This window comes from Camelina sativa, chromosome 14 (genome assembly GCF_000633955.1).
Source record: "Camelina sativa cultivar DH55 chromosome 14, Cs, whole genome shotgun sequence".
NCBI classification, from domain to species: Eukaryota; Viridiplantae; Streptophyta; class Magnoliopsida; order Brassicales; family Brassicaceae; genus Camelina; species Camelina sativa.
Genome location: NC_025698.1, coordinates 12,253,292 through 12,277,686, shown reverse-complemented (window position 1 = coordinate 12,277,686; position 24,395 = coordinate 12,253,292). Strand labels below are relative to the sequence as shown.

Below are 24,395 nucleotides of genomic sequence, written 5' to 3'. Positions count from 1 at the left end.
GACTCCCCCGAACTGACCCGTATAATAAGGCCTTTATTAACCAAAGATCTAGCAGAAGTAATACTTCTCCACCCGTAAGATGGAGAGTAAGAGCGTAGCGGATCCATAGGGTTGGAATTGCGATAATACCTGCCCTTGAAAACCCGAGCAAACAATGTATCCGGGGCCTCAATCAGCATCCACAATTGTTTTGCCAGCAATGCCGTATTGAAGGCATCAACGTTCCTGAAACCCAAACCCCCCAACTGTTTACTGAAGCAGAGTTTATCCCAAGCTAACCAGTGCAACCCCCAGACTGTCCTGAGCTAACCATCTGCTCATTCGTGTTTATTACTACATTTGCTTTGTTCATTCTATCTGTTTTACACCATTTTAGTTCTATAACTTCTAGTTAATGATCTTAAATTTGGTTTAACAGTGACTATAGACGCTTCATTACTAAGATTTTTCTTAATAATGCATTCGTGAATTCCTTTCTCGTCAGATAGAATGGGAGATGCGTCCTGGGCTCCTGGCTAATTGAAAAGTTAGATGCACGTGGCATGAGAAAAGGAGAAAAAAAGAGATGCCTAACCAAAGGAAAAAAAAAAGATGTGTAACTCTTTACCTCATTAACTCCGTTATTCAGATTCTAAAAGACTTTATAATTAAATGGAATTCATCAAATTAGCAAACGAATCTAATATATTTTTTTTTCGATTTCCTATACTGGTATCTGATTCATTTTTTTTCCATGTGATTGTATTATATCACACTAGTCAAAAATATACGAAAGAAAGTAACGTTGATAGTTTACTTAGTCATAATTTGTATTTGTTAAAATACATTCTTTTGATAAATGTGAATAATCCGGTTCTTGGGTTTTAGTTGCTGACTTGCTTCCAAGTTTTTATTGTGGTTGGAGAAAAATAATTTTCGCTTTAATAAATATTATCACAAAATAATTTCGGACCAAAAAGATGATAAGACGAAGACCTGTATAATTCCATTATAATTATCAAAATAAAGAAATATATACAAAATATCAACAGTTGCGACATGAATAANTGGTTTTTTTGGAAGAAGGGGATGATAAGTGTGAGCGAGTCGTTTTGTGTAGGTTGATAAAGGTTTTGTTGCTCAAGTTGCGGATGTAGCGAGTGGAAGATCAGCCCCGATGAATGAGGAGCAAAGGAAAGAAGCTGAGAAGACAATTTTGGGAGAGTTCAGTGATGTCAAGCATGTCAGAGGTACTCTTTCCATGGGAAGGTATATACTACTTTGGTGTAGCTTGGTTTGTTCCTATATATTTTTTTTTATGATTGTTCCTTTGTTGTTGTGTTCATGTCTTTTTGCTTTTTTTGTCTATAAATTTTTTATTTGATACTATATTAAGCCGGCTACATTTCAAATTATATTATGAATTATAAAAATATGTATTGGATGCGGAAGATAAAAATTGGAAGTAACGTACATGTATAAATATACGAAATCGGTGTACGGTGACCATGTACATACGTACATGCATGTGTCTAGGTGTCAACAACATTTAGAATACGAAAAAAACTTCTAAACAAAATCAATTCCTGGAGCGAATAAAAAATATACGTATGTTCTAAAAAAAAATTAATTGTAACGATCGATAATGCTTTTAACGAGAATTCCCTAATTTTTCTTCTTCATTTTTATTACATGACAGGCGCTTTTAGGGTTTTAGGAAAACGAATTACCGCATGCTTTATAGGGGTTTTCGGGTGGATCTCTGGAGACTTCTATGGGTTTTTTCGTTTCTTTTTTTTCTGGTGACGTGAGGGATGGAAGGTTTTCAAAGTTTCTTTGGTTTATTGATTGGTGGGTCTGCGGTGCTCAAGTCTCGGTATCATAGAGATCTCTGTGCGGATTTGTTTCTAAAGCAGGCGGTTTGGTTGTCCTTGATTGTTGGGGACCGTAGGAGTTTGATGCTTTTTGGACTGTCATGGGATCTCTGATTTCCAATTTTTGATTCCTTTCGACGGAGGGTGTGGGATCTCTGATATCTGCTTTTATTGGGTGCTCTGTTGCACTTGGGGATGTTTGGAAAGTTCAGGATTTGATGGGTGAGAAGGGTCAGGATTTCGTGGGGATATGCTTACCATATTTGGCGAGTTTATGGACGGATTTCCCTTTGGGGTGGATCGGAATCTGCTTGATTGATATCGGCTTCCCAATTTGGTGTTATCTTGGGCCTCGACTGGTCTTTAAAATGATGTTAGCTGTATCGAGTAGCAACCACTCTTTCTTCCGCTTGTATTGCTTTTGTTCCTCCCTTGTTTCATTTTCGCGGTTGGGTACATTCGATATGTCTCAAGGTTTTCTTGTGGGGAGCGGATCAGTTGGTCAGTCGGAGGATGTCTCCAAGCCACGGAGGAAGATCAAAATTTCATACTTTGATAATTTTGATCTAATCGTTGGGTACTCCAACACTGTTGTGGGGCGCTATTTCAATCCTCCAATGCAGGATATGAAGTCGTTGTTGGTCATGATGCCACGAATCTGGCATGTTGAGGGGCGAGTTGCGGGAGCTGATTTGGGTTCGGTAAAGTTCCAATTTGATTTTGATGAAGAGGCTGACATCATCAAAGTTTTGAAGATGGAGTCTTTCCACTTTGATTCTTGGATGGTGTTTATGGTCCGGTGGACACCTGTGGTGGATCCAAATTATCCATCGTCCCTGAGGTTTTGGATTCGTGTGACTGATGTGCCAATTCAATTCTGGGCAGAACCTACGTTTCGTGATATTGGGTCTGCGTTAGGCATAGTTGAGGCTGTGGATATTGATCGCGGGAGAGTTCATGTTTCGATTGATGGTCTCAAGCCGCTTTGCTTTAAAACAGACATTGAGATTTACAATGGGCAGGTAACGGTTGTCAAACTTCAATACGAGAGGTTATATGGCTGGTGTAAGTGTTGCTTTCGTTTGTGCCACGATGAAACAGTTTGTCCTCTGGCGAAGAGAGCAATGGTCACTGAGGGTCGGTTGGGTCCTGAGGCTGGTCAAGATCATGGGGAGTTGATGAGCTACAAAGGGGCAGTTCTTGCTGATACAAGGAGGGGATCTGGTTCTAGTAAAGGTGGGACTAGGGGACCATCTTATGGAGGCCCCAAGTCCAGACCTGAACAATTCTCTCGCAATAAGGGGAGCTCTAGTTCTGGGAATTCTCAGCCACCTCGTAGTAGGCAAGGGGTTCCAAAGGTTCCGACGAGGCAACAGAATCCTTCTGCTTTGGCCCATGTTTCTTCGGTGGTGCCTATGGCTTCTGTTCCTGTGGATGTGCGGCAGTCTGAGGAGTCTTCTGGGCATTAAAAGGTTGTAAAAAAGGCCTTGTTTCAGGATGAGAAGGGTGGAGATATTCCTGTTGTAGCTACTTCGGGTGATGAGGAGGCTGTTGAAGAGGGAGAAATTCTGTCGGGTGATCATGAGAGTCTAGGGATTGTTCCGTCCTTCTCAGCCACGGCTTCGGTTGATCATGTCTCGGAGACAGGTGATGGTGGTCAAGCTTTGGTATTAAGTTCGAAGGAGCAGCGACTAGTTTTGGAGCAACAGGGGGTTAAATCTCCACAGGGTGATACACATACGGTTGTTTCTGGGGTTTAGTCTACGGACCCGATTGAGGTCGGCAAGGAGGAGGATGATCGGGAGGTCTGTAAAGAGGTTCTGAGTGGGGAGCTGGTTAGGGATCAGGAAGAGGGTGCTGCTTCGGAGGAGGACTTGGGTTGTGAGGATGGCGATTTTGTTGAGGGTCGTCTAGAGGGCTCTAACACGCTGGTTTCAGGTGCAAGAGGTCGACGAGAGAGGGGTCCGATGTTGCGAGGGATCTCCGGAAAGAAGAGGAATGCACATATGCTTCTTTCTCCACAGAGGCGTCCTCCACATGGGCCAATAATAGGTGAATTTGGACAAATCTCCAAGGCCCAGGAAGGGGTGAAAGGAGGCCCAGGTGGGGGGAAGCCACCAAAACCTAAACATGTTAAATGAATGTTTTAAGTTGGAATTGCCAGGGGCTTGGTAATAATGCCACTATAGGGAACCTTAGAGATCTCTGGAATAAACATAGGCCAGATTTTTTATTTCTTATTGAAACAAAACAATCTTTTTCTCATTTGAAAAAACTTGTAGGCCATTTTGGCTATAATGATTTAATAACAGTGGAACCTGTGGGATGTAGCTGTGGTTTGGCTTTGTTTTATAATAAAAACGCTTTTAATGTTTCAATTTTAATGAAGTCTAATAGAATGATTGATGTTGAAGCGGTTTATAAGGGACATGTCATTCATTTAACATTTGTTTATGGTGACCATGTTCCTAAAAACCGAGATTTGGTTTGGGAACGTCTATTACAGATTAGTTCAATTCGGTCAACTCCTTGGTTTATGATTGGAGATCTAAATGAATTAACGGAAAACCATGAGAAACGAGGAGGGAAGCTTCGTCTTGTATCTTCCTTTCTTGCTTTCAACGGATGATTCAGGATTGCGGTTTCCCTATTTGGGGCATTGCCTATCCTGGCGGGGTTGGCGTGAAAGAGACCTATATGGTGCAGGTTGGATAGAGCTTTAGGAAATGAGGATTGGCATGATTTATTTCCGGACACGGCTACAGAATATCTACCTATGATTGCTTCAGATCACAAGCCTTTTGTGGTTAGCATTGGGGAGAAGAGGCCACGGGGGCGTAAGAATTTCATGTTTGATCGTCGCTGGGTGGGCGAGGAAGGTTTAATGGATGCAATCTCATCAGGTTAGTGTGGTGAACCGGAACAGGATTTTGCCCGGAAAATTATTAATTGTAGACGGGAGATCTCTCGATGGCATAAGACATAGGCTCCATTTGGTCGGGATTTAATTGAGGATCTTAAACGGCAATTGGAGATGGCTCAGGCAAATAATTCATCAACTCCGGAGGTGATCTCGGATCTTAATGCCCGCCTACGGGAGGCTTACCGGGATGAAGAGGTCCATTGGTATTTAAAGAGTCGGAATCGGTGGATGCGGGTGAGGGATAAGAATACTAAGTATTTTCAAACCCAAACCAAGTAGAGACGGGCCCGTAACAGGATTGTTGGTCTTTTTGATGAACATGATGTCTGTTCTACGGAGGATGTCGTAATATGTGATACGGCGGTCTCATATCTTGAGGAGTTATTTTCCTTGATATGTCCGGCCAATTTTGAGGAAGGTCTACGGGAAGTTGACACGGTTATTACCGAGGCGGACAATACCCGCTTGACGGCCCCTGCCATGGAAGCGGAGGTGAAACGAGTGTTATTCATGATGCATCCGGACAAAGCTCCGGGGCCGGATGGAATGACAGCTTTGTTTTTTCAGAAGGCATGGAAAGTTGTTAAGGATGATCTGGTGGCTTAGGTTAATCAGTTTTCTGAGGAAGGTGTTTTTGATAAAAGCTTAAATCAAACGCATATTTTCCTCATCCCGAAGGTGGCTAAGACGACCCGGATGGCGGAGTTGCGTCCTATCAGCCTGTGCAATGTGGGATATAAGATCTTGTCTAAAGTCTTATGTAACCGGCTCAAGTTGATCTTACCCAGTTTAATCTCGAAAACATAATCAGTGTTTGTACCTGGACGTTTGATCTCAGACAACATCCTCATTGCTCAAGAGATGTTCCATGGTCTGCGTACCAATAATTCCTGTAAAGGGAAGTTTATGGCAATCAAGACGGATATGAGTAAGGTGTATGATAGGGTTGAGTGGGATTTTGTGGCGGCATTACTACGGAAGTTGGGGTTTGCGAAGAATTGGATTTCATGGATTATGTTTTGTGTCTCATTGGTGTAGTACAAGGTTCTTATTAACGGGCAACCCAATGGTCAAATTGTTCCGGCTTAGGGTTTACGGCAGGGTGATCCGCTCTCCCCTTACTTGTTTATTTTATGCACGGAGGTTCTAATTGCTAATATTCAGAAGGCGGAGGCCGATAAACGGATCACTGGTATTAAGGTGGCAAATAAGTGCCCGCCAATAACACATTTGTTGTTTGCGGATGATAGTCTGTTTTTTTGTAAGGCGGATAAGGAGCAGTGTAGTGTGGTTTTAGATATACTCAACCTATATGAGGCTATCTCGGGCAAAAAAATCAATTTTGCCAAATCTTTGGTTCAGTTTGTTCATATTGTGGATGACCGGGTCCGGTCGGAGCTCTAGGGGGTCCTTGGGATCACAAATTTGGGTGGTATGGGATCGTATTTAGGGATTCCTGAGAGTTTGGGAGGGTCCAAAACGAAGGTTTTCTCTTATGTTAGAGACCGCCTGCAGAGTAGGATAACGGGTTGGTCGGCATAATTGTTGTCCAAAGGGGGTAAGGAGGTGATGATTAAGTCTGTTGCGACGGTTGTTCCAACATTTGTGATGTCTTGTTATCGTTTGCCAAAAACAATTACATCCAAGCTTACTAGTGCAGTGACGAAGTTCTGGTGGAGTTCTAATGGTCAGTCTGGGGTATGCACTGGATCGCCTGGGAGAAGCTTTGTTGTAGCAAGCAAATGGGTGGCTTGGGTTTCAGGAATGTTGATGATTTTAACACGGCTCTCTTGGCTAAACAATTATGGCGACTGATTGAGGCTCCTGACTCGCTGTTTGCCAGGGTTTTCAAAAGTTGAGCATTTCGATCCTGTGGATGTTGCCTTGATAGAGGCTATTCCCTTCAATAGCCTCCCGTTGAGAAATTCTTTAGGGTGGCATTTTACTAAATCTGGTAAATATACAGTTAAATCAGGGTATGAAACAGCACGTCTGGGAGTACCTAATACTTTTCAGGCACTTGGTTGTGGTCCAGAGATTACCCCTCTTCTTTCTAGGGTTTGGCAAGTTCACTGTCCCCTAAAAATAAAACATTTCATGTGGTAAGTTTTAACGGGTTGTGTTTCGGTTTCTGCTAATTTGAGTAGGCGGGGCATAAATTGCGATGTTGGCTGCCTGAGGTGTGGGGCGGACGTCGAGACTATTAATCATGCTATTTTTGTGTGTCCGCCAGCTCGTCAGGTCTGGGCTTTGGCCCATGTACCTGTCGGGTCTCTTCTTTTTCCGACAAAATCAGTCTATGCTAATGTAGATCACTTTTTGGGTTCTAGGAATCTGGGTTCCCAAGTACAGATTTTTCTTTAGCTTATGTGGTATATCTGGAAAGCTCAGAATGCTCGGGTATTTGAGAATCAAATGGAACGACCATATGACATTGTGCGAGTAGCGCAAGGGGAAGCGTCCTCCTGGCTGCAAGCATAGGTGGACGACGAGGTTGAGGAGGTTCCCACCTCCCATGCAGTTCCTTTTATTCGGTTGCGAGGGCGTGCCTCTCCCCTTCCTTTGGTTTACTCCGGCTATCGGTGCTTTGTCGATGGCTCTTGGAAAGCGACAGATGTTTTTGCAGGAGCAGGATGGGTTTGTACTTCTTCACAGTGCTCGTCACCTACTCTTGGCGCTACTAATTACCGGCGTAGTCTATCTCCGTTACATGCCGAAGTCGAAGCTTTCATCTGGACGATGCGGTGTATGATTGACCACAATTTCCGCGACGTGGCTTTCTTTATAAACAGTTCGGACTTGGTGAAGATGGTGTCTTCCCCACATGACTGGCCGGCCTTTGCAACATACTTGGATGGCATTAAGATTGATCGAGAGGAGTTCTCTTCTTTATCTTTATCTTATATTTCTCGTAATGCAAATGTGAAAGCGGATTTATTGGCACGCCAAGCGCACCTATCTCCGCTTCATGTTTTGTTTATAAACAACTTTCTTTCAAATTGGCTCATTTGAGCTGATTTTTTTGTCGATAAAAAAATATAAAAATATAAAAATAATAATGCTTTTAATGTTTAATTGTAAACTCTAATTGTCTCTTTTATATCTTTACACATATCATGACTTTTTTGTTTAATCAATGTTTCCGATTCATCCTTTTTTTTCTTAACTCTAACTACGAAGGCATCGTAAAAAATTAAAAAAACTCGATCTTCTATAAAGCATTAAAACATACTATATATGATGGACCTAGCATTATTTTAAAGTAGATATTTAGGATAAGAGGATATGGATGGATGGATGGACCTGAAAGGCTTTCAGAATCCTTCACTCCGTCCCAACCAGCTATTCGTTGGACCAGCACCACGCATGCATCCTCCTCTTAAATAGTGACGTTTACATATATCAACTTTTATACTTCATATATATACTGTATTTGTTATAGTATTATCACTTGACAAGTAAAAGCCTTAGAAAGGAAACCTCAAGAGAGGACTCCACGTAATCCAGTTGTCGATTCCACTAATCTTAATTTTGACGTAGCTCAAAGGGAGACTTGGATAACAAAAACAAAAAAAAAAGACGTAACGCAATCCAAGTTATCATTTTTTATTGGGGTTCACATCGCAATCCAAGTTATCTAGTTTATAAAAATACGATTAAAGAAATTAACACTATGATTTGTTTTTTAATCATCTCTGTTCCTCATTTTGGGAACCGTAAAATATATAATTTAACTGAGTCATATGATTAAAAAATGGCAAGCAGGCCAATAAAGCAAAGGGGAAAGAAATGAAAAGTAAAAAGATTTGAAGAAGTGCTTCGAAAGAAAGAGAACAATAACCCACTTGAGGCATACTCGGACTCATCTCCTTTTTTGGTTTATTCTATTGGCTTAATGGCATAGCCATCTGTCTTTTTTTCCAACTTGTATTATATATCTCTTCGTAACCGTCATTAGCCTTTGTATTTCTTTTGTTTGTACTTGTATTATATCTCCTCGTAACCATACTTTGTCAGACAAATATTTGATTGGTATGTTAACCAAAGAAAAATAAATTAAAACGTCTGCTTCTAAATAAGACGTGTAAAACCGATAATTGAAACCGTCACATCTATGATATAAATAACATGTTTTATAACTGTTCGTACCATTTCGTTAATTTCTTTTTTCCAAGAGGTTTTAGTTTTACTGCCTAGAAGGCTAGAACTTAAAAGGAGTCGGTAACTGGCAGTTATGGAACTAGTGAATTGCCTTAACTTGACAATGGGATTTGTTAATGCCAGTACCTAAAATGCTTTGTAATAAAAGCTTGATAAACATTGGAAGATTCCCAAAAATTTGGATGTTATAATCAGAATTTTCGTGTGTAAAAAACTAAAAACTACAAATAGTCCCACTAAAAACGGTGAAATGATATTCTTTTCTTTATAAAGTAGTGAAAAAATAATGAAGAGTTTGTGACTTGTGATTAGTTTAATACGAAGTAAGTATATGGTCAAGAGTAGCAAGAACTCGTCTCTATCCATGTGCAATCCAAAGCCGTGAGAAACTACAGCCGTCTGATCTGCCCTCGTAATCTACAAGCTCGTTCTGGAAAGCTAATCCTGCGACGGATACAACACAAATATATTGCCAAATCTCAATGACAACAACTAGTTTTTTTTTTTCTTTTGTCTCTCTCTCTCTTTCCCTCTTTCTCTTACAATTTTTTTAAAAACAATAATAAATAATAAAGATGAAAACGAAAATGGGACTATGGGAGCATTCTTAACCTCCCATATTTGTTAAAAATAGATACTCCATTTAATACTCTAGGATCTAGATATTTTTGGGACACTCAATCCATATTCCGAAATTATGGGAATTTATTGTAAATTTATAAATTAGATACATAATTTATTTGTCAATAAATAATCATCGCCATAAGTTTTAAATATTTTTTTTTCCTGGCATCATGCGTTATGTAACAACTAACAACCAACCAAGCTTTACATGCCTTAGGATAATAGCTAGGATCCATAATTTACTCTGCATATCAGAAAATTTTAAATTATTGACCAAATATTTTTAGATTTATTTCCGGGAAATGCGAAAAGTTGAAAAAAGCATTCACATGTTCTCTCCCTCCTGAGACATGCACGAAGCAATTTAAAATTTAACCAAATCACAATATTATTTTAATATCATAAAAATAATATTGACCAAATAATCTCTCTATATATACATTTCAGACTCTCTTTCTCCCTTATCACCCTCACATTTTTCTCTCTCTAACGTTTTTCTAAAAGCTTCTCTCTCTCTTTCTCTCTTTAGATAATATGGCTGAAACATTTGACGTATCGCCATTGAAGCGTTACAGAGAACAAGAAACCCTAAACGAAGAAGACACGACTAAACGTCAAAAGCCATCTTCGTCATCATCGTCTTCTTCTTCCTCTTACAACCAAATTCTCTGTCTCCTCGACGATTCAGACGAACAAAACCAACACAACAATGACCTATCATCCTTTATAAACGCCCTCCAGCAAGAAATCTCATCCGATGACCAAAACGCTGTCGTTTTAGCAACCTTCAACGTGGAAGACTCGTCGTCGTCGTCTTCGTCTTCGTCGTGCGTTTCCTCAAAGGAAGAAGAAGATGTCAACAAGGAGAAAGTGATGCAGCATCTTTTGGAAGCTTCTGACGATGAACTTGGGATACCTAACACCGATTTTGGCGAGAGTAATTATGAAAGGATTAATGAAAGTTACGTTTATGGAGATAGTTTGTTAGATGGGTTTGGTGATGCGTTTTGGGAACTTGAAGACGAAGCTGCTAATTATTACACGTTGCTACAGTCTGAGCTGTTCATGTAGAAATTATCCTAATTCTGGATAAAAGTGAAAACAAAAAAAACGTAAATCTGGAAATATTAGGCCAATTAAAAAAAAAAGTGGGTGTCTTTTTTTTATATGGAAATTAATTTCATTTTTTAAGGCACACTTCTTTTGTTTTGGCAATGATCATTTTTAATTGATTAATTTGTAGTAAGGCAATGATATTATTTTAATTTTCTCTACTCTTTTATAGTTATTTGCTGCTTCGAAAGATAATAAAAAAATAATAGTACTAAACTCATGGGTTTTCAGTTTTCAAATTTGTTTCTTGTGAATAAGAAGGTATATCGTATTCGTGGAAATACTGCATATAATTAAGGAGGAAGAAAGTTGATTTAAAAGAGTCAGAATCGTTTCTTGTGAAAATTGATCAAAGCGAAATACAAAAGACGTTTCATGCTTTCCCACACTCCAACGTTTATGTTTGCCTTTAGATTACGTTTACGTTTACATGTTAAAATAATATATATGATTTTTATCAAATGAAATCATAACGTCTATTTTATAGTCCAATTGTGTGTAAGTCTAGTTTTTACATTATATAATTTATCAAAGTGTGTTATAAAAAATGTAAACCCAAATTATTGAAAGCAAAAGATTGTGTTTAGAATAATCGTAGGTTTGTAAGTTTGTAACACCAAATCTTTGTGACTGGTTACTCTGTTAATTAGTTCGAAATTTTATGAATTTATTGGCTGGTTAGAAAATTTACCAGAATAAAATGTCCACGTCGTTCGACAACGTCTAACTTAGCTACAACTACTTAATGTAAAAATTGAAACTACCTCGTGATATTTCACATTCTTACGTAACAACTATTCTTAAAAAAACTTTTACATTATATTTTAGAAATTTTTTAAACGTTTAGAAAGGGTCTTACACATTTATGAAACGTTCTAAATTTTTTAAGAAATCTCCCATAAATAAGTTTTGTGGTATTTGTTTTTGTTTTTGTTTTTTTTGGTAAATGACTTAAAAGTGATATACTTTTAAAAGCTCACAAATATATTATTTGTATGCTTTTTTTTAAAACATTAGTTTTAGATTTACAACAAAAAAGTATGGTATTAGAATTATTAATTGGTGAAACTCACAAATAATTTTTATTAGGTCATGATTAATTATTCGTGGGAGATATTTGATATATGGTAGCTGGATACCTCAACTGAACTATACTTTTTTGAGCAGTTTGTCCCTTGAGATTTTTTGCGACAAAAGATATTATCTTATATTTTCGAATGTCCAATATAATTATAAAATATAGGATGTTAAAATATTGGAAATAAAGGTTAAGGTAATGTAACAGAAACCGTACTAAATTTCTAATGGGCTTCGTTCGGTACGTCTGATTGTATCGACCAAGTAATGATGCATCTGCATTATTAACATACTTTGCCAAACAATAATGACGATGTTCAAGTGAGTGGACCAGCCAAACAATGTGTTGGTTATGCAAATAATTTCAATCTCATGTGACGATCGAATTATTTGCACCAAAAGTATAATCTAATAAATCATTAAAATCGAAGATACATCCGAGGTGCTTCATATATTCTTTTCATAGCTAATATGTTTCAACTTTCTAGCGACTAATGTTTATATCATCAAATGAGTTATATATCCATGTAGGTTTTTTTTTTAATCCACGTAGGGTTCCTCAAATATTATATATATAGATATATATTTACATACACACATCTATATATAATGCTAAAAGAAAAATTGTAACAGAAATATTATATGGAAGTAACTTCATATTTTTAAATTTCAACAAAAAGGTTTTCCTTTATTTAAAAACTTGAATGAAAAATTACAACAAAAATATTTTCTTTAATTCTATGAAACCTAAAATTTTAAAAATCTTCATAGGTATGAAAATGAGTTTTTAATAAACAAGAACCAAAAAGTCTTCCAGAATCTACCACATTTAAGATCTCACGAATATTTTTTTAATTAAAATTGAGTATTTCAGTTTAGCAAGCTAGTATAAATTTAGGTTTGACATGCATAAGCATAACTCTTTACGTAGGCACAAAAATTATACAGGATTTAACGTTTCAACTTCAATTGGTACAATTGTTAACCAGTATTTGGTTAACCTAAAAATGTATCCCATGTTTGATTGTCCTTTAGTCGTGATGACTAGAGATAGTTGGAGTTGTAAGTTGTAACCACCGAGTTAAATGCACTTGTCGATTGTTAACCACTTTATGGTTACAACAAAACTATTTATGGCTACAAAAATATATTAATCAGCAACTAATGAAAAAAACTAAACAACTAGGAATTGATATAGCCAAAAATAACTAGGAAATTCCAATTAAAATGGCCTTATTTATACAATCAAAACCTGAGTTTTGGATTAGGGGAAACTATAGATCAAAGGTCTAAAATAAGTGTCAATACTAAATAGATTCCCGAATCTGTGTCAATTGTCATTTCATAACTGAGAACCCGTAAATAGAAAATATCCAAAATGGAAGGTCCAAACATAAAGTTGAAAAAATAATTCAATGTAAATACGAATATTTAGACAAATGAGAAATGCCCACAAAAACGATGCGAATTTTACTTTGAATGATATAAGAAAAATGAGTCAGCTGAATCTGCTTTATGAGAGAATAATATATGCATATATAGGTCGTACCATATAGAAATTATCTCAAGCAATCACGATTAAGGGCTGATACGTTCTTAAAAATAAATTTTGGACAGTTTCCTCTTGTTCATCTATGAATGATTGTTCTTGACCACACCGCTAATAAATTTGCAGATATCTCAATTATAAATTCTACTTTGCGTGCAATATGTACAAAACACATAATTAATTGATATAATTGTTCTTTCATAAAGCCAAATATCCTTTGTATTACCGACATATAACAAGACTATGGCTTCGAAGCACGGTTGTGTAATTTCAAAGAACAATAGACAATATGATTTTCTTGTTCTTGTAAAAGTTAATTTTGTAAACAACTTAAATATTAAGTACTTGTTTCTACTTTCGAATCTGGAAATGGTGATTAACTTTAGACTTAAGAGTAGTGGTCAGTGGTGGAGGTAATGGCATTGAGAATAATATAAACAATAAGCAAATCAATGTTCTTTTAACCAACAAGAACAAGAAAAGAAAAAAAAAAGCAAATCGATACTCTTTGTTTTTAATTTTCACTTTTGTAAACCTGATGTTGCATTAGTGGAAGAAACATTAGGGAATCAACAAAAGCAATATATCTCCTTTTTATTAGATTTTTACAGTTGTATTAGACCTTTTAAGTGTCATTGGGTAGCACTTTAAATCTCGAGAGAATTTCACTAACACTATAAGCCTTTAAAATGATTTCACTAACACTATAAGCCTTTAAAATGATTTCACTAACACTTTAAACCTTAAAACTAATTTTGTTGTTTGTAACGCCATAAAAGATGATGGAACAATAATATCCATCAACGTGAAATAGTTAAATTATGCTGGTTTGATTTAAATACTTTTTTAATTAATTTAATTTAATTTAATTATTTATGACGAATGATAAAAGAAAATTAAAAATACATCAAAGCAAGAAAAAATGAAGAATCAGAGATAAGGTTAAAATATTTAACAAATGTAAAATTGAAGACGACAATATATTTAGAAGATTCGTTGGTTTCCAATGAGAAGTCAATCGATTTGAATCAAAATCCAGTAGAGATACATTTATTAAAAAAAAAATAATGTGAAGAGTAATGTCATAACAGTATTGTCTATAATGAAGATGAACACAAATTTATATTTTTCTCTTTTTATTTATTTATAAAAACTAAAACTAATTAAAATTTAAATTAAACCAACATAGTTTAACTATTTTGCGTTGACGGATATTATTATTCCGTTATTTTTTTATGGCGGTACAAAAATGAAAGTTAATTTTAAGGTTTAAAGTGTTAGTAAAATTATTTTAAAAGTTTAAAATATTAGTAAAATTATTTTAAAAGTTTAAAGTGTTAGTGAAATTCTTTCGAGGTTTAAAGTGTCACCCAGTGATACGTTAAAAGTTTAAAAACGTGATTTTTCCTTTAATTATGTTAATTAAATGAGAAAAATGCCTAAATGGGCTACTGGCCTAAGCCTCCACCAACACTAAAACCTTGCTTTACTTTTTAATGCCTCAATCATGGGCTCATTTTTTCCACTTTACCAAAAAGAAAAAATTTGAAGTGGTCAAATAAAAAATTGTTATCGTATGGAATCATCAAAATTTCTACTCGAATACGATCCTCCTGCAAAAACATCCATCTCATAAAAATTGAAAGATAATATATTGGTATTTAAATTGACAAATTCATCATTTACATACATTGGTACTTTGGCATAATCAAAATAGTTGAAGATTCTTCGACTCCGAATGAAAAATATGCTTCTAGAGTTGATGCAGCTGCCTGCTACTGAATCTGAATAAATTCTTCACGGACTTTTGGACTTAAAAGTACTCGATTGATTCAATAACTTTCATGTTTTCTTCTTCTTTTTTACTAATTAGTTTACTAATAAATGGGGTAATCAATGAAGGCACAAAACGACAAAGATAAAAACTAGCAAAAAATTTAGTGGTCTACTCTGTTTCTGCAAATTAAAAGATGTGATTACACACAGTTTCAACACTTAAAGAAACACTCTGAGCTGTAATTGAGTAGATTATGATCATTAGAGTAAAGAGAAAGATCCATTAAGTGTACGATCAAAAGATAGGATTCAACAGGAAACTTGAAAGCTACACAATTACAATAAGTAACAGAACAATAGTTTCCTGGCGTTTTGTAGATTTGTTAAACTAATAAAGTCCTGTGTGTTTTTATACCCTGTTAAAGACGTTCTGGCTACATCTCCCCCTGGTGCGTTACATCGGGTTTTATTACACTTCCTCAACAGCTCATTACGGCGCAGTTATAAACGAAGTTAACTGATTGTTTCTTGCCGAGTAAATGCCACTCAGGTGTTGCATTACTTGGCACCCATGAGTTAAGCTCAATGAATCCTTCACCTGGAGCCTTTGGTCCACCAATCACTATAACTTGATCCCCACAAGCTCTAAACGCTAAACCCCAACCGTTCATCGAACCCGCTTGCTCAGGCAAGTTCCCAACTTGATTCCAAACCCGGTTCACCTTATCATACCTCCTAACAGCCATACCAGCATGGTCAGCCGCGTAAAGCTGATCATTCACAACCGCTACAAGCGGTGGAGCCATCGCAGCTGCAGACAAACCGTTCCCATGGTTAGACCGCGGTGGAGACATCTCAGGTATCTCAGTCCATTTCCTAGTCTTCAAATCAAACTCTTCCCCACAAGTCAAAACCTTTGGCTCATTGGCTTCCCCAACACCAATCCCACCAATGACGTAAAACTTCCCATCCATAAACACACCAGAACACATCTTCCTACGCTTGTTCATCCCCGGTAACACCGACCAAGTCTGATCCTCATAGTTATACATCTCAGCAGTATCAAGAATCCTACCGCTCGAGTCACAACCACCGGCTAAAACCGCGATCTCTCCGTAACTAGCAGAGCCAAACAAACATCTAGGCATGTTCATACTCTTCCCAGTAGACCAAGAGTTTGTCAAAAGACTGTATCTATAGATTACATAAGAACTCACTTCCCAACCAAACACAAGCAAATCAGTTCCGACAGCCAAAGACTCTTTATCTGCGTACCTGAAACACTCGTTCTGCGGCATACTCGGCAAATGCATCCACCGTTTCGACCTCGGATCAAAGGCTTCCCATTCATTGAGATGGCACGAGAAGTAAACCCAATGCTCAAGCGTCCCTTGCAGCCTCCTGAGCCTGTAAATCTCTCCGCTTCGAATCAGAGAACGTAAGCTACGATTCACAGAAGCAATGGAGCAGTAATCAGCTCTAGAGCAACGAATCAAACAGCTTAGCGAATCGTCTTTGTTCATCCCAGGGATAAGCGTTCCCGTTCCCGAATCTGAAGAAGATCCATCATCGTCTCCTTGGCTTGAGTCAGTGAGCTTGTACATCTTCTTGAGGTGAAGGTCGTTCTCATCGTTGCTGAGAAAAGATCGTTTCCCAGAAACCAAAAAGCTCCATTGCGTTTCTTTATTATGGCTTGGCATGGTGATAAGAGTTGAAACTAGACAAGAATCACGAGGTCGACCTTCATACATCTTTCTCAAGAATCAAAGAAAACTTTGCTCTGTCTTCAGATTGGATCCAAGCTTTTAACCCAGAAGAAGCTCGAAATCGATTCCATTTTCTGAAATCTGGAACACAGACAAGTCAAAAATCTTGAACAAGAACAAGAACTCAGAATGAGAATTGTAATAGAAGACTTGATTGGATTGGACGATGAGAGAAAGTTTTATTTTATTTTGGTATAATTAAGAGATTAATTAAACTAATCTTATCTCTCTCTCTCTCTCTTTCTTCTTATTACACTTGTCTTTCTCTCACATACCTCAACGTTTAAGCTCCTCTGCAAATCAGGAGAAGCAAAATGGACTTTGTAGACAACCAAAAAAAAATTCTCAGTGTTGTTGTTGTGCACATTTTTTAATTAATTATGTGTGTTTATTCTTGTACTGTGTTTTACTGTTTTAGCTAAAAGAATAAATATTAATTAAAAGATAAAATAAAAAGAAAAAGGAGACTAGCGAAAGTGAAAAAGCATAAGACGTTTTCAAGTTCTTTGCTTCAGACTGAAACACAAGCGTGTAATCCAATACCTTGAATCTAACCAAAGCTATATTGCTTCAATCGTACAATATTGTTTAATTAAAAAAGATTTAAGTACAACTTTCAATTTTTCATCATCATACTTTTTTTTTCTTTAACATGGACTACTTTTTATATTATCATCAAATATAGTTTATAAATTGCAATTGTACTCTTTCCTTTCTTGGGACATGGTGGTGCCTGTAATGTGTGGATGACATTTTTTTTTTATTGCTGTAAAAAAAAAGGATTAAAATTGGATAAGGACGAATAAAGTGTAATAATATCATCGGACGGTTGTGATTTTCCCGGTGGTTCTACGACGGAGCCGCCATGTTTTGCGGTAAGAAAAAAGATCCGATATGACAAGTGTCATAACCCCCTCCACAAGCCTGACGACTTCGTCAGTTTAAAACTTTTTTTTTTTTTTTAACTCTTTACTTTTGACTTTGTCTAAGCACAGGCTGTAATAGGCTATGGGTGAGTGTACGGTATGCCTGATCTGTTTCTATTATGATGCTACAAGGCCCACGTTTGTATGAAACTGTGAGGTACGTTTGGATACAGCGACATGTATGATGTTATTATGTTTATAATGTTATGTATGGACCCTTATTTTTAAATTAACAATTTGTCAATGAGTCATGAAGATTATTATTGTTTTTACACCTAACCACCACTGACCTTTTTTTTGTTATTAACCAAAACATGGATCAATCGTTTGGATTGTTAATAAAAGTACTAAAACACTATTTTCCATGTTGAAATATGTTCTCATAATTTGACTTATACTTATACAATGCAATCATGCTTAGTCTAGACAAAATTAACTATTATAACATGTGAGTGTGTTTTCCTTTTTTTATTCTTCTTCTTTTTTGGTTAAGCAATTATTACATGTGTACATCAACTCAAATTCAACAATTTAAACGTCAGATTTCACAAATTCATATTCAAAAGTATGTTTTATTGTTCACCGTCATTTTTTTTTTACTTTGGCAAGTTGTGTGGCTTAGAAATATTAATCTCGAGTTCATTATATGATCTCATCTCATGTACTCTAATTAAGTAAAGTAATAATTGAGTGATAATTTTACTGAATAGTTTTAGGAACCTGCATTTTTCGTCCGTGTGATATATTATGCCACTTTTGGTAGAGTAACGATCGATGGTCTCATCTGTTTACGGATTTAAATGCTATTAAATTCAGAGCATTTATATTTGGTTTGTCACATAGTATAAGTTTTGTTTTAATTTTCTCCATTTTAATAGAATTTTCAAAGAAAACTGATATATAAACTTACAAAAAATAAAATCTTTAGCAATTTCTTCCCATTTGACACTCCCTTGCTATGAGTTGAAATGAAAATGTTCATATCTTGCTTTTATGATATTAGTTATCATGTTTCTATGAATTTGACTTATATAATCATCGCATTTTTCATATAGGAAATGGGAACAACTATGATATAGACAAACAGTATTTAAAAAGAAAAGAAGAATTTATATTGGACAAGTAAAGAACTTCTTTATAGGTTATCAGTTATCACAAATAAAAAGTTTCGTTCACTTTAAATCGGTGGTTGCAAAAGAAAGAATGGATGACATTTTGCACGTAAACAGAAGTTAACGTTTTCTTACCAAATTAGTAAAATTGCTTATTCGTTTCAACACGCATGGTGGAGTGAAAAAAGCTATAATGACAAATTTAAACAATAATAGTGGTATTAGGAAGCAGGAAAAAGAGAAGATGAATACGAAATTAAGGCAAATTTGTCCAGAAGAAGAAACAGTCAAAAATTTATAAAATGAGACTCTTGGATTTAGTCACATGTCCTGACTCAGCATCTGACTGGATTAGACTCGACGCTTAAGTTGGTGGTGGCCCTACTTCGTCCCTTTTAAGTTTGGAAAAATGCTTGGAAAGATATCATTAACATTCGTTGCCAAAAAATGAAAAGAAAAAAAAACTAGTATGAGGGCTAAATGACAAAACAATTTCAAAGTGATTATATAATTTCATCTTTAGGTTATTTTTATTAAAAAGGAATTGATATCAATAATGTTGATCTAAGTTCGGTTTAGGAGAAAATTTAGGTTTGGAACTTGGACGTGACTTGTGTTAACTAATGCTAAGTTGGGTTATGTAATGCTAGCAGTTAAAATGCAAGATGATTAAATGAAGCATATAATGAAAATTGTGATAATCGGATTCATACTAGAGCTAGGTTAAACAAATAACAAGTGGTACTAGATGCAAGTTCAAATGATTGAATCATGCTTATAGATACACTAATTAATAAACTTCTAAGTCCCAACCATTAATGACTCCCCATCGCTCCAACAATAAACATAGACACAAACACACATATATACATATATCCTATTTTTGTCCCATTCCAATCTTTTCTTCCAACCACTCATAAGTCATATATATATTACTTTGCTTAAATAAATCATTTTTTTTCTTCTGTTTATCATTTACTTATATGATCTATTGAACAATATGTTCTTTTTGCTATTTCGTTGAACAACGTTCATTATCACATTAAAATAAGTAAAAGCATATGTAAAATGGATGTGGTTAATATTGAAAAGAAAGAAGAAAAAGAAAGAGATCAGACGTGTTGTGGTGTGGAGGATTAATATGAGAGATGAGAAGTAAGAGCTTAATCACTTTTCGTCACTAATTGCGGCTCGTCGCACATTACGTTTAAAAGCAAAATGGTATACATATCACACTTGGCTTCTCCCTCTCTCTTTCTCTCTATCGCTCTATCTCTCTAGTTCTTGTTTGAACATTTATATTTCTTTCGTTTTATTATCAATTATAGTTTAAGTGCGGACAAAAAAAAGTTTTTTGATGGGTTTAAGGGTTGTCAATTTTTCTATAATATATATTTTATGTATATTTAAATACTAGATCTGACTAAAGAACATGCATTCGTGGAGCTGTAGCTAAATGCTATTCTCTCTTTGTCAATTAATGAAATAACGCTATTTATTTTTCCATTCGTGCTTCATAGCATTGATTTTTTTTCTTTTCTTTTCCTGAATTTTTTTTTGTTTCTGAATTTATTTACTATCGTCTGAGGGACTTACACACGTTCTTGTGTGAGTTAGTAATTTATATTGTTGGTAATTGTGACAAAAATTAGAATAACCAAATGTTTACACAATATCGATCGGTTATATAAATAACGTCAAGTCTTTTGTTATACGATTAATTTCTTATTCAAGTTGTATGTTTATAATATCAAGATACACATGCACGTCACACGCTGCTATGTGTACATATATGTTCTATCGGATGCTTAGCACAGAAAGTCAGAAACAGCAAATCATTGTTACCACACACTGACACACATAAATACAGACGTACTTATATATATATATATATGTATATATATATATATACAAGATAAGAAGAATGTAAAAAAGCATATAATGTACAGCTCGTATATATGTGCTATTCTAGAAAATCAGAAAACTTGGAGGATTAGGTGGCAACCCAATTGAGGAGAAGAATTGAAAGGGAGTGGGCATCTTTGTAAATCATTTAGACACCCTTCATTTTTCTCACCGTATTATTAATTTATTATTATGTTATTGATTAGTTCTGATTTCGTATTTTAAATTTGTGAAATGACGCATATCAAGTACATACTATATTAGTAACTGATAAATATGTAAACATTAAAAAGGAGTAGACAAAAAAAGAGGCCTGAGTATTATTAGTTGGACGTCGTTTTCATTAACCACGTTTGATCTCTCATTTATACGTAAATGGAAATAATCAAATTCTAAAGAAGAATAATTTGTAAAAATCATGTTATAGAAAGACGTGTTGCAGTTGATGTTGTTTACTCATGTTACTCAAAAGTATATCTTTCCTAGTATGTATAAGGTATCCCTTTATTTATATAGAGTGTTTATAATCCGTGGGCTTGTATGCATCTTAAAATATATTGAAAGGATAAGGTTGAGTCGAATTATATATACACTGTATAGAGAGAAAACAATTTGCATTTCTTTTTGAGCTTTTCGAAATCGATCAGTTTCCGTTGCACCGTGGATATGTCGGGAATCATGTTCTTCGAGGGAGCATTAACTCTAGATGTTGATTGATGTAACTGAAACCTAAAATCAAAAGCATGAATCTGCCCTTAAAACACAAAAAGAAAGTAGAAGACGAACAAATGCTTTTTTGCCCAATTTTTCAACTCATTCAATAATCAAACACCCAAATACCGTTAATATTGAGATGCCTAAAGCAATAACAAAATAAAAATATATATTATATTTTTTTACCGTTCAAGTTTCAACTAGTTTTATCATTCATGGAGAATGCATATCAAATTTCAATAGTTAGTAAAAGTTTATCAAGATTCAAAGTTTAAGACCAAACTATATAAAAAATATATATTCAGATTCTTGGATTTAATTATATAGTAAGACCGTATACAAAACCGAATTTTCATACTAATTATTTTGTATATAAGATTATGGGCCTTACCAAAATGAACGATGGTAAACAATAATGGGCCTAAGTTAAACAAAAATTGAGCCCAATACGATTCCGGTTATCGTCTTCGACGGGTAAAAGAGATTCACGACGAACAGAAAAATTTCTCGGCCGGTGTTGACTTCAACTTCTAAACGCAAATGGGAGACACGAGAATCTTGATCTTGGGTTTGGCTTGTTTAGCTATTGCCTCCGTTGTTAAAGCTCTGTCTCATGAACCAGAACTTGGTTCTGCTCGTGTCGTCTTCCAGGTTCTTCATCCTTCGTCTCCTCTTCTCTGCTACTTTTGAACCCTAGAGCTTCTTCATACCAAACTTGGGGACATGATTGTGATTAAAGATAAAAGCTTTGTATCTTTATGTACTGGATTTAGTAGTGTTCTTCGTTTTGGGGGTTTCTAGACTTCAGGATCAAAATCTTTAATATGAATTCAGTTTTTTTCTTTTGCTTTCTACGCAAAATTTATGTTGGAGGAAGTTGAAATATTCTAAATGGTATGTGGAATGATGGATTGGTAATGGTGTGCAGACTAGTTATGGAGATATTGAATTTGGATTCTATCCCACTGTTGCACCCAAGACAGTGGACCACATCTTCAAGCTTGTTCGTTTAGGAGGCTACAACACTAATCATTTCTTCAGGGTATATGACTTTAAAAGGCTCAAGCTTTGATGTGGTTTTTGCATCTTTGGTTTTTTTGGAAGAAGGGGATGATAAGTGTGAGCGAGTCGTTTTGTGTAGGTTGATAAAGGTTTTGTTGCTCAAGTTGCGGATGTAGCGAGTGGAAGATCAGCCCCGATGAATGAGGAGCAAAGGAAAGAAGCTGAGAAGACAATTTTGGGAGAGTTCAGTGATGTCAAGCATGTCAGAGGTACTCTTTCCATGGGAAGGTATATACTACTTTGGTGTAGCTTGGTTTGTTCCTATATATTTTTTTTTATGATTGTTCCTTTGTTGTTGTGTTCATGTCTTTTTGATGAAGATTATTGCAATGTGATGTTTTGCCTCTTCTTGTTTGTTTTTCCTCCGTAGATATGATGATCCAAACAGTGCACAATCGTCATTCTCGATGCTTCTTGGTGATGCTCCTCATCTTGATCGTCAGGTCAGCTATCTGACTAAGCGCGGTCTATTCTCTTTATCTCATTTTTTTAGATGACTAGTAATAAGATTGGCGGTATTCAACAGTATGAAACATTGAGGAAGCTAGAAGAAGTTCCTAAAGTTACTAAAGGAGATGAAACATTGAGGAAGCTAGAAGAAGTTCCCACTCGTCGTGAGGGGATTTTTGTTATGGTATATCTCCAAGGCCTTTCAGAACTTGTTTGCCTGGTAAATAGTTGGATTTTATTCAACTTAGGTAATTCTTCTACCTTCATCTTTTGCAGCCGACGGAGCGGATCACGATTTTGTCGACATACTATTACGGTAAATGTAGTCAAATCCCATCAACTTGTTTGTTAGCTAAAATATTTCTGATAACTTCTTCTCCTGACGTTTGATGCTGACATGGGACACTTCAATTATGGTTAACTACAGTCCATAAAGAGATGTGACTCTAGCCTGAATTGCTTTAAATCAGGTCATTCATTTGTCCTAGGTGATTAGACTGAGGATCTAGCCTTTTTTGAACAATTGGTTGTGTTTTTTTGGATCATAATAAAACTAGTTCTGACTATTATGAATCTGTGTTAGTACTCTTAATCAGAGAATCAGAGATCTCTTTACATGGAATTCACAGGTTAAATTCGTCTAATCTTTTTGTTAGACACTAAAATGGAGAACTGTGAAGAAGAGAGATCAGTCCTGAAAAGAAGGCTTCAAGCATCTTTTGTCGAGGTCGAAAGACAGGTGATTGAAAATGTCTATAGATCATGTTTTGGTGATAAGGCTCCACAATTTTTGTATGAAAATCATAATAGTTATGGTCCCTTGTGTTTTAACAGAGAATGAAGTGCTTCCCGTGAATCCATTAACTGTTCAACAAAAGCCTAAAACATCAGGGGAACACAAAGGTAAATGTGTGTCTAGTAAAAAACTCAGAATGCTAGACAGATCCATTTGTTTTGATTGTTTTTATCAGTTAGAGAGATTGTAGTTGACAGTGTAAACAGTTTTGAGACATTGAGTCATGGTTTGTTTCCTTCATGGTCTGCAAAATCTGATATCACCGGGACAAAATCCCAGGTTCTGAGCACCAAATAGTCAAATTCTGATCTAGTGAAATAAGCTCGGAGGAAATAGCAACAACACATGTGCTATGCTTTTGTTGCTCTTCTTCTCTCTCCAAAAAAACAAAGGCATGTCTCTCACACAATTAGTCTTTTTCACTTTCGTTGACTTTTGTCTCTACCTTCATCCTCACTTTTGTCCCTTTCCTCTTAGTTTTACATTTTTATTTTGTTTTTGAGTCTAAAAACCCAAACATTACTATCTCTTCTGCATTAAAGGAGATGTGGCTTGTTGTGTCTGTTGTTTAGGGTTTATAAAGGACTC

The 24,395-nt window shown here is 35.8% G+C and overlaps 3 protein-coding genes across 8 annotated transcripts; 2 read left to right on the top strand and 1 right to left on the bottom strand.

Annotated features, from left to right (window-relative positions):
- Positions 10,002-10,661, top strand: LOC104741152 (zinc finger CCHC domain-containing protein 10). The gene has a single exon (XM_010461943.2). The coding sequence runs from the start codon at positions 10,096-10,098 to the stop codon at positions 10,630-10,632; it is 537 nt and encodes a 178-aa protein (XP_010460245.1). The 5' UTR covers positions 10,002-10,095; the 3' UTR covers positions 10,633-10,661.
- On the bottom strand, positions 15,310-17,282 carry LOC104741153 (F-box/kelch-repeat protein At1g26930-like). Of its 3 annotated transcripts, none has more exons than XM_010461945.1 (2): positions 16,352-17,107; positions 15,310-16,270 (listed from the first exon to the last, which is right to left on the bottom strand). In XM_010461945.1, the coding sequence occupies exons 1-2, from the start codon at positions 16,825-16,827 to the stop codon at positions 15,556-15,558; spliced, it is 1,191 nt and encodes a 396-aa protein (XP_010460247.1). In that variant the 5' UTR covers positions 16,828-17,107; the 3' UTR covers positions 15,310-15,555. The 3 variants fall into 3 exon arrangements, with proteins under 3 accessions (XP_010460247.1, XP_010460248.1, XP_010460246.1); XM_010461946.1 differs by having other exon boundaries at positions 15,310-16,195; XM_010461944.2 differs by adding an exon at positions 17,118-17,282 and having other exon boundaries at positions 15,556-16,923.
- On the top strand, positions 21,942-24,153 carry LOC104741151 (peptidyl-prolyl cis-trans isomerase CYP23-like). Of its 4 annotated transcripts, XM_010461941.2 has the most exons (9): positions 21,942-22,150; positions 22,428-22,541; positions 22,641-22,789; positions 22,932-23,004; positions 23,088-23,195; positions 23,288-23,327; positions 23,668-23,750; positions 23,846-23,914; positions 24,087-24,153. In XM_010461941.2, the coding sequence occupies exons 1-8, from the start codon at positions 22,040-22,042 to the stop codon at positions 23,864-23,866; spliced, it is 699 nt and encodes a 232-aa protein (XP_010460243.1). In that variant the 5' UTR covers positions 21,942-22,039; the 3' UTR covers positions 23,867-23,914; positions 24,087-24,153. The 4 variants fall into 4 exon arrangements, with proteins under 4 accessions (XP_010460243.1, XP_010460242.1, XP_019090907.1 ...); XM_010461940.2 differs by having other exon boundaries at positions 23,846-24,096; XM_019235362.1 differs by lacking the exons at positions 23,668-23,750; positions 23,846-23,914; positions 24,087-24,153 and adding an exon at positions 23,439-23,599 and having other exon boundaries at positions 21,943-22,150.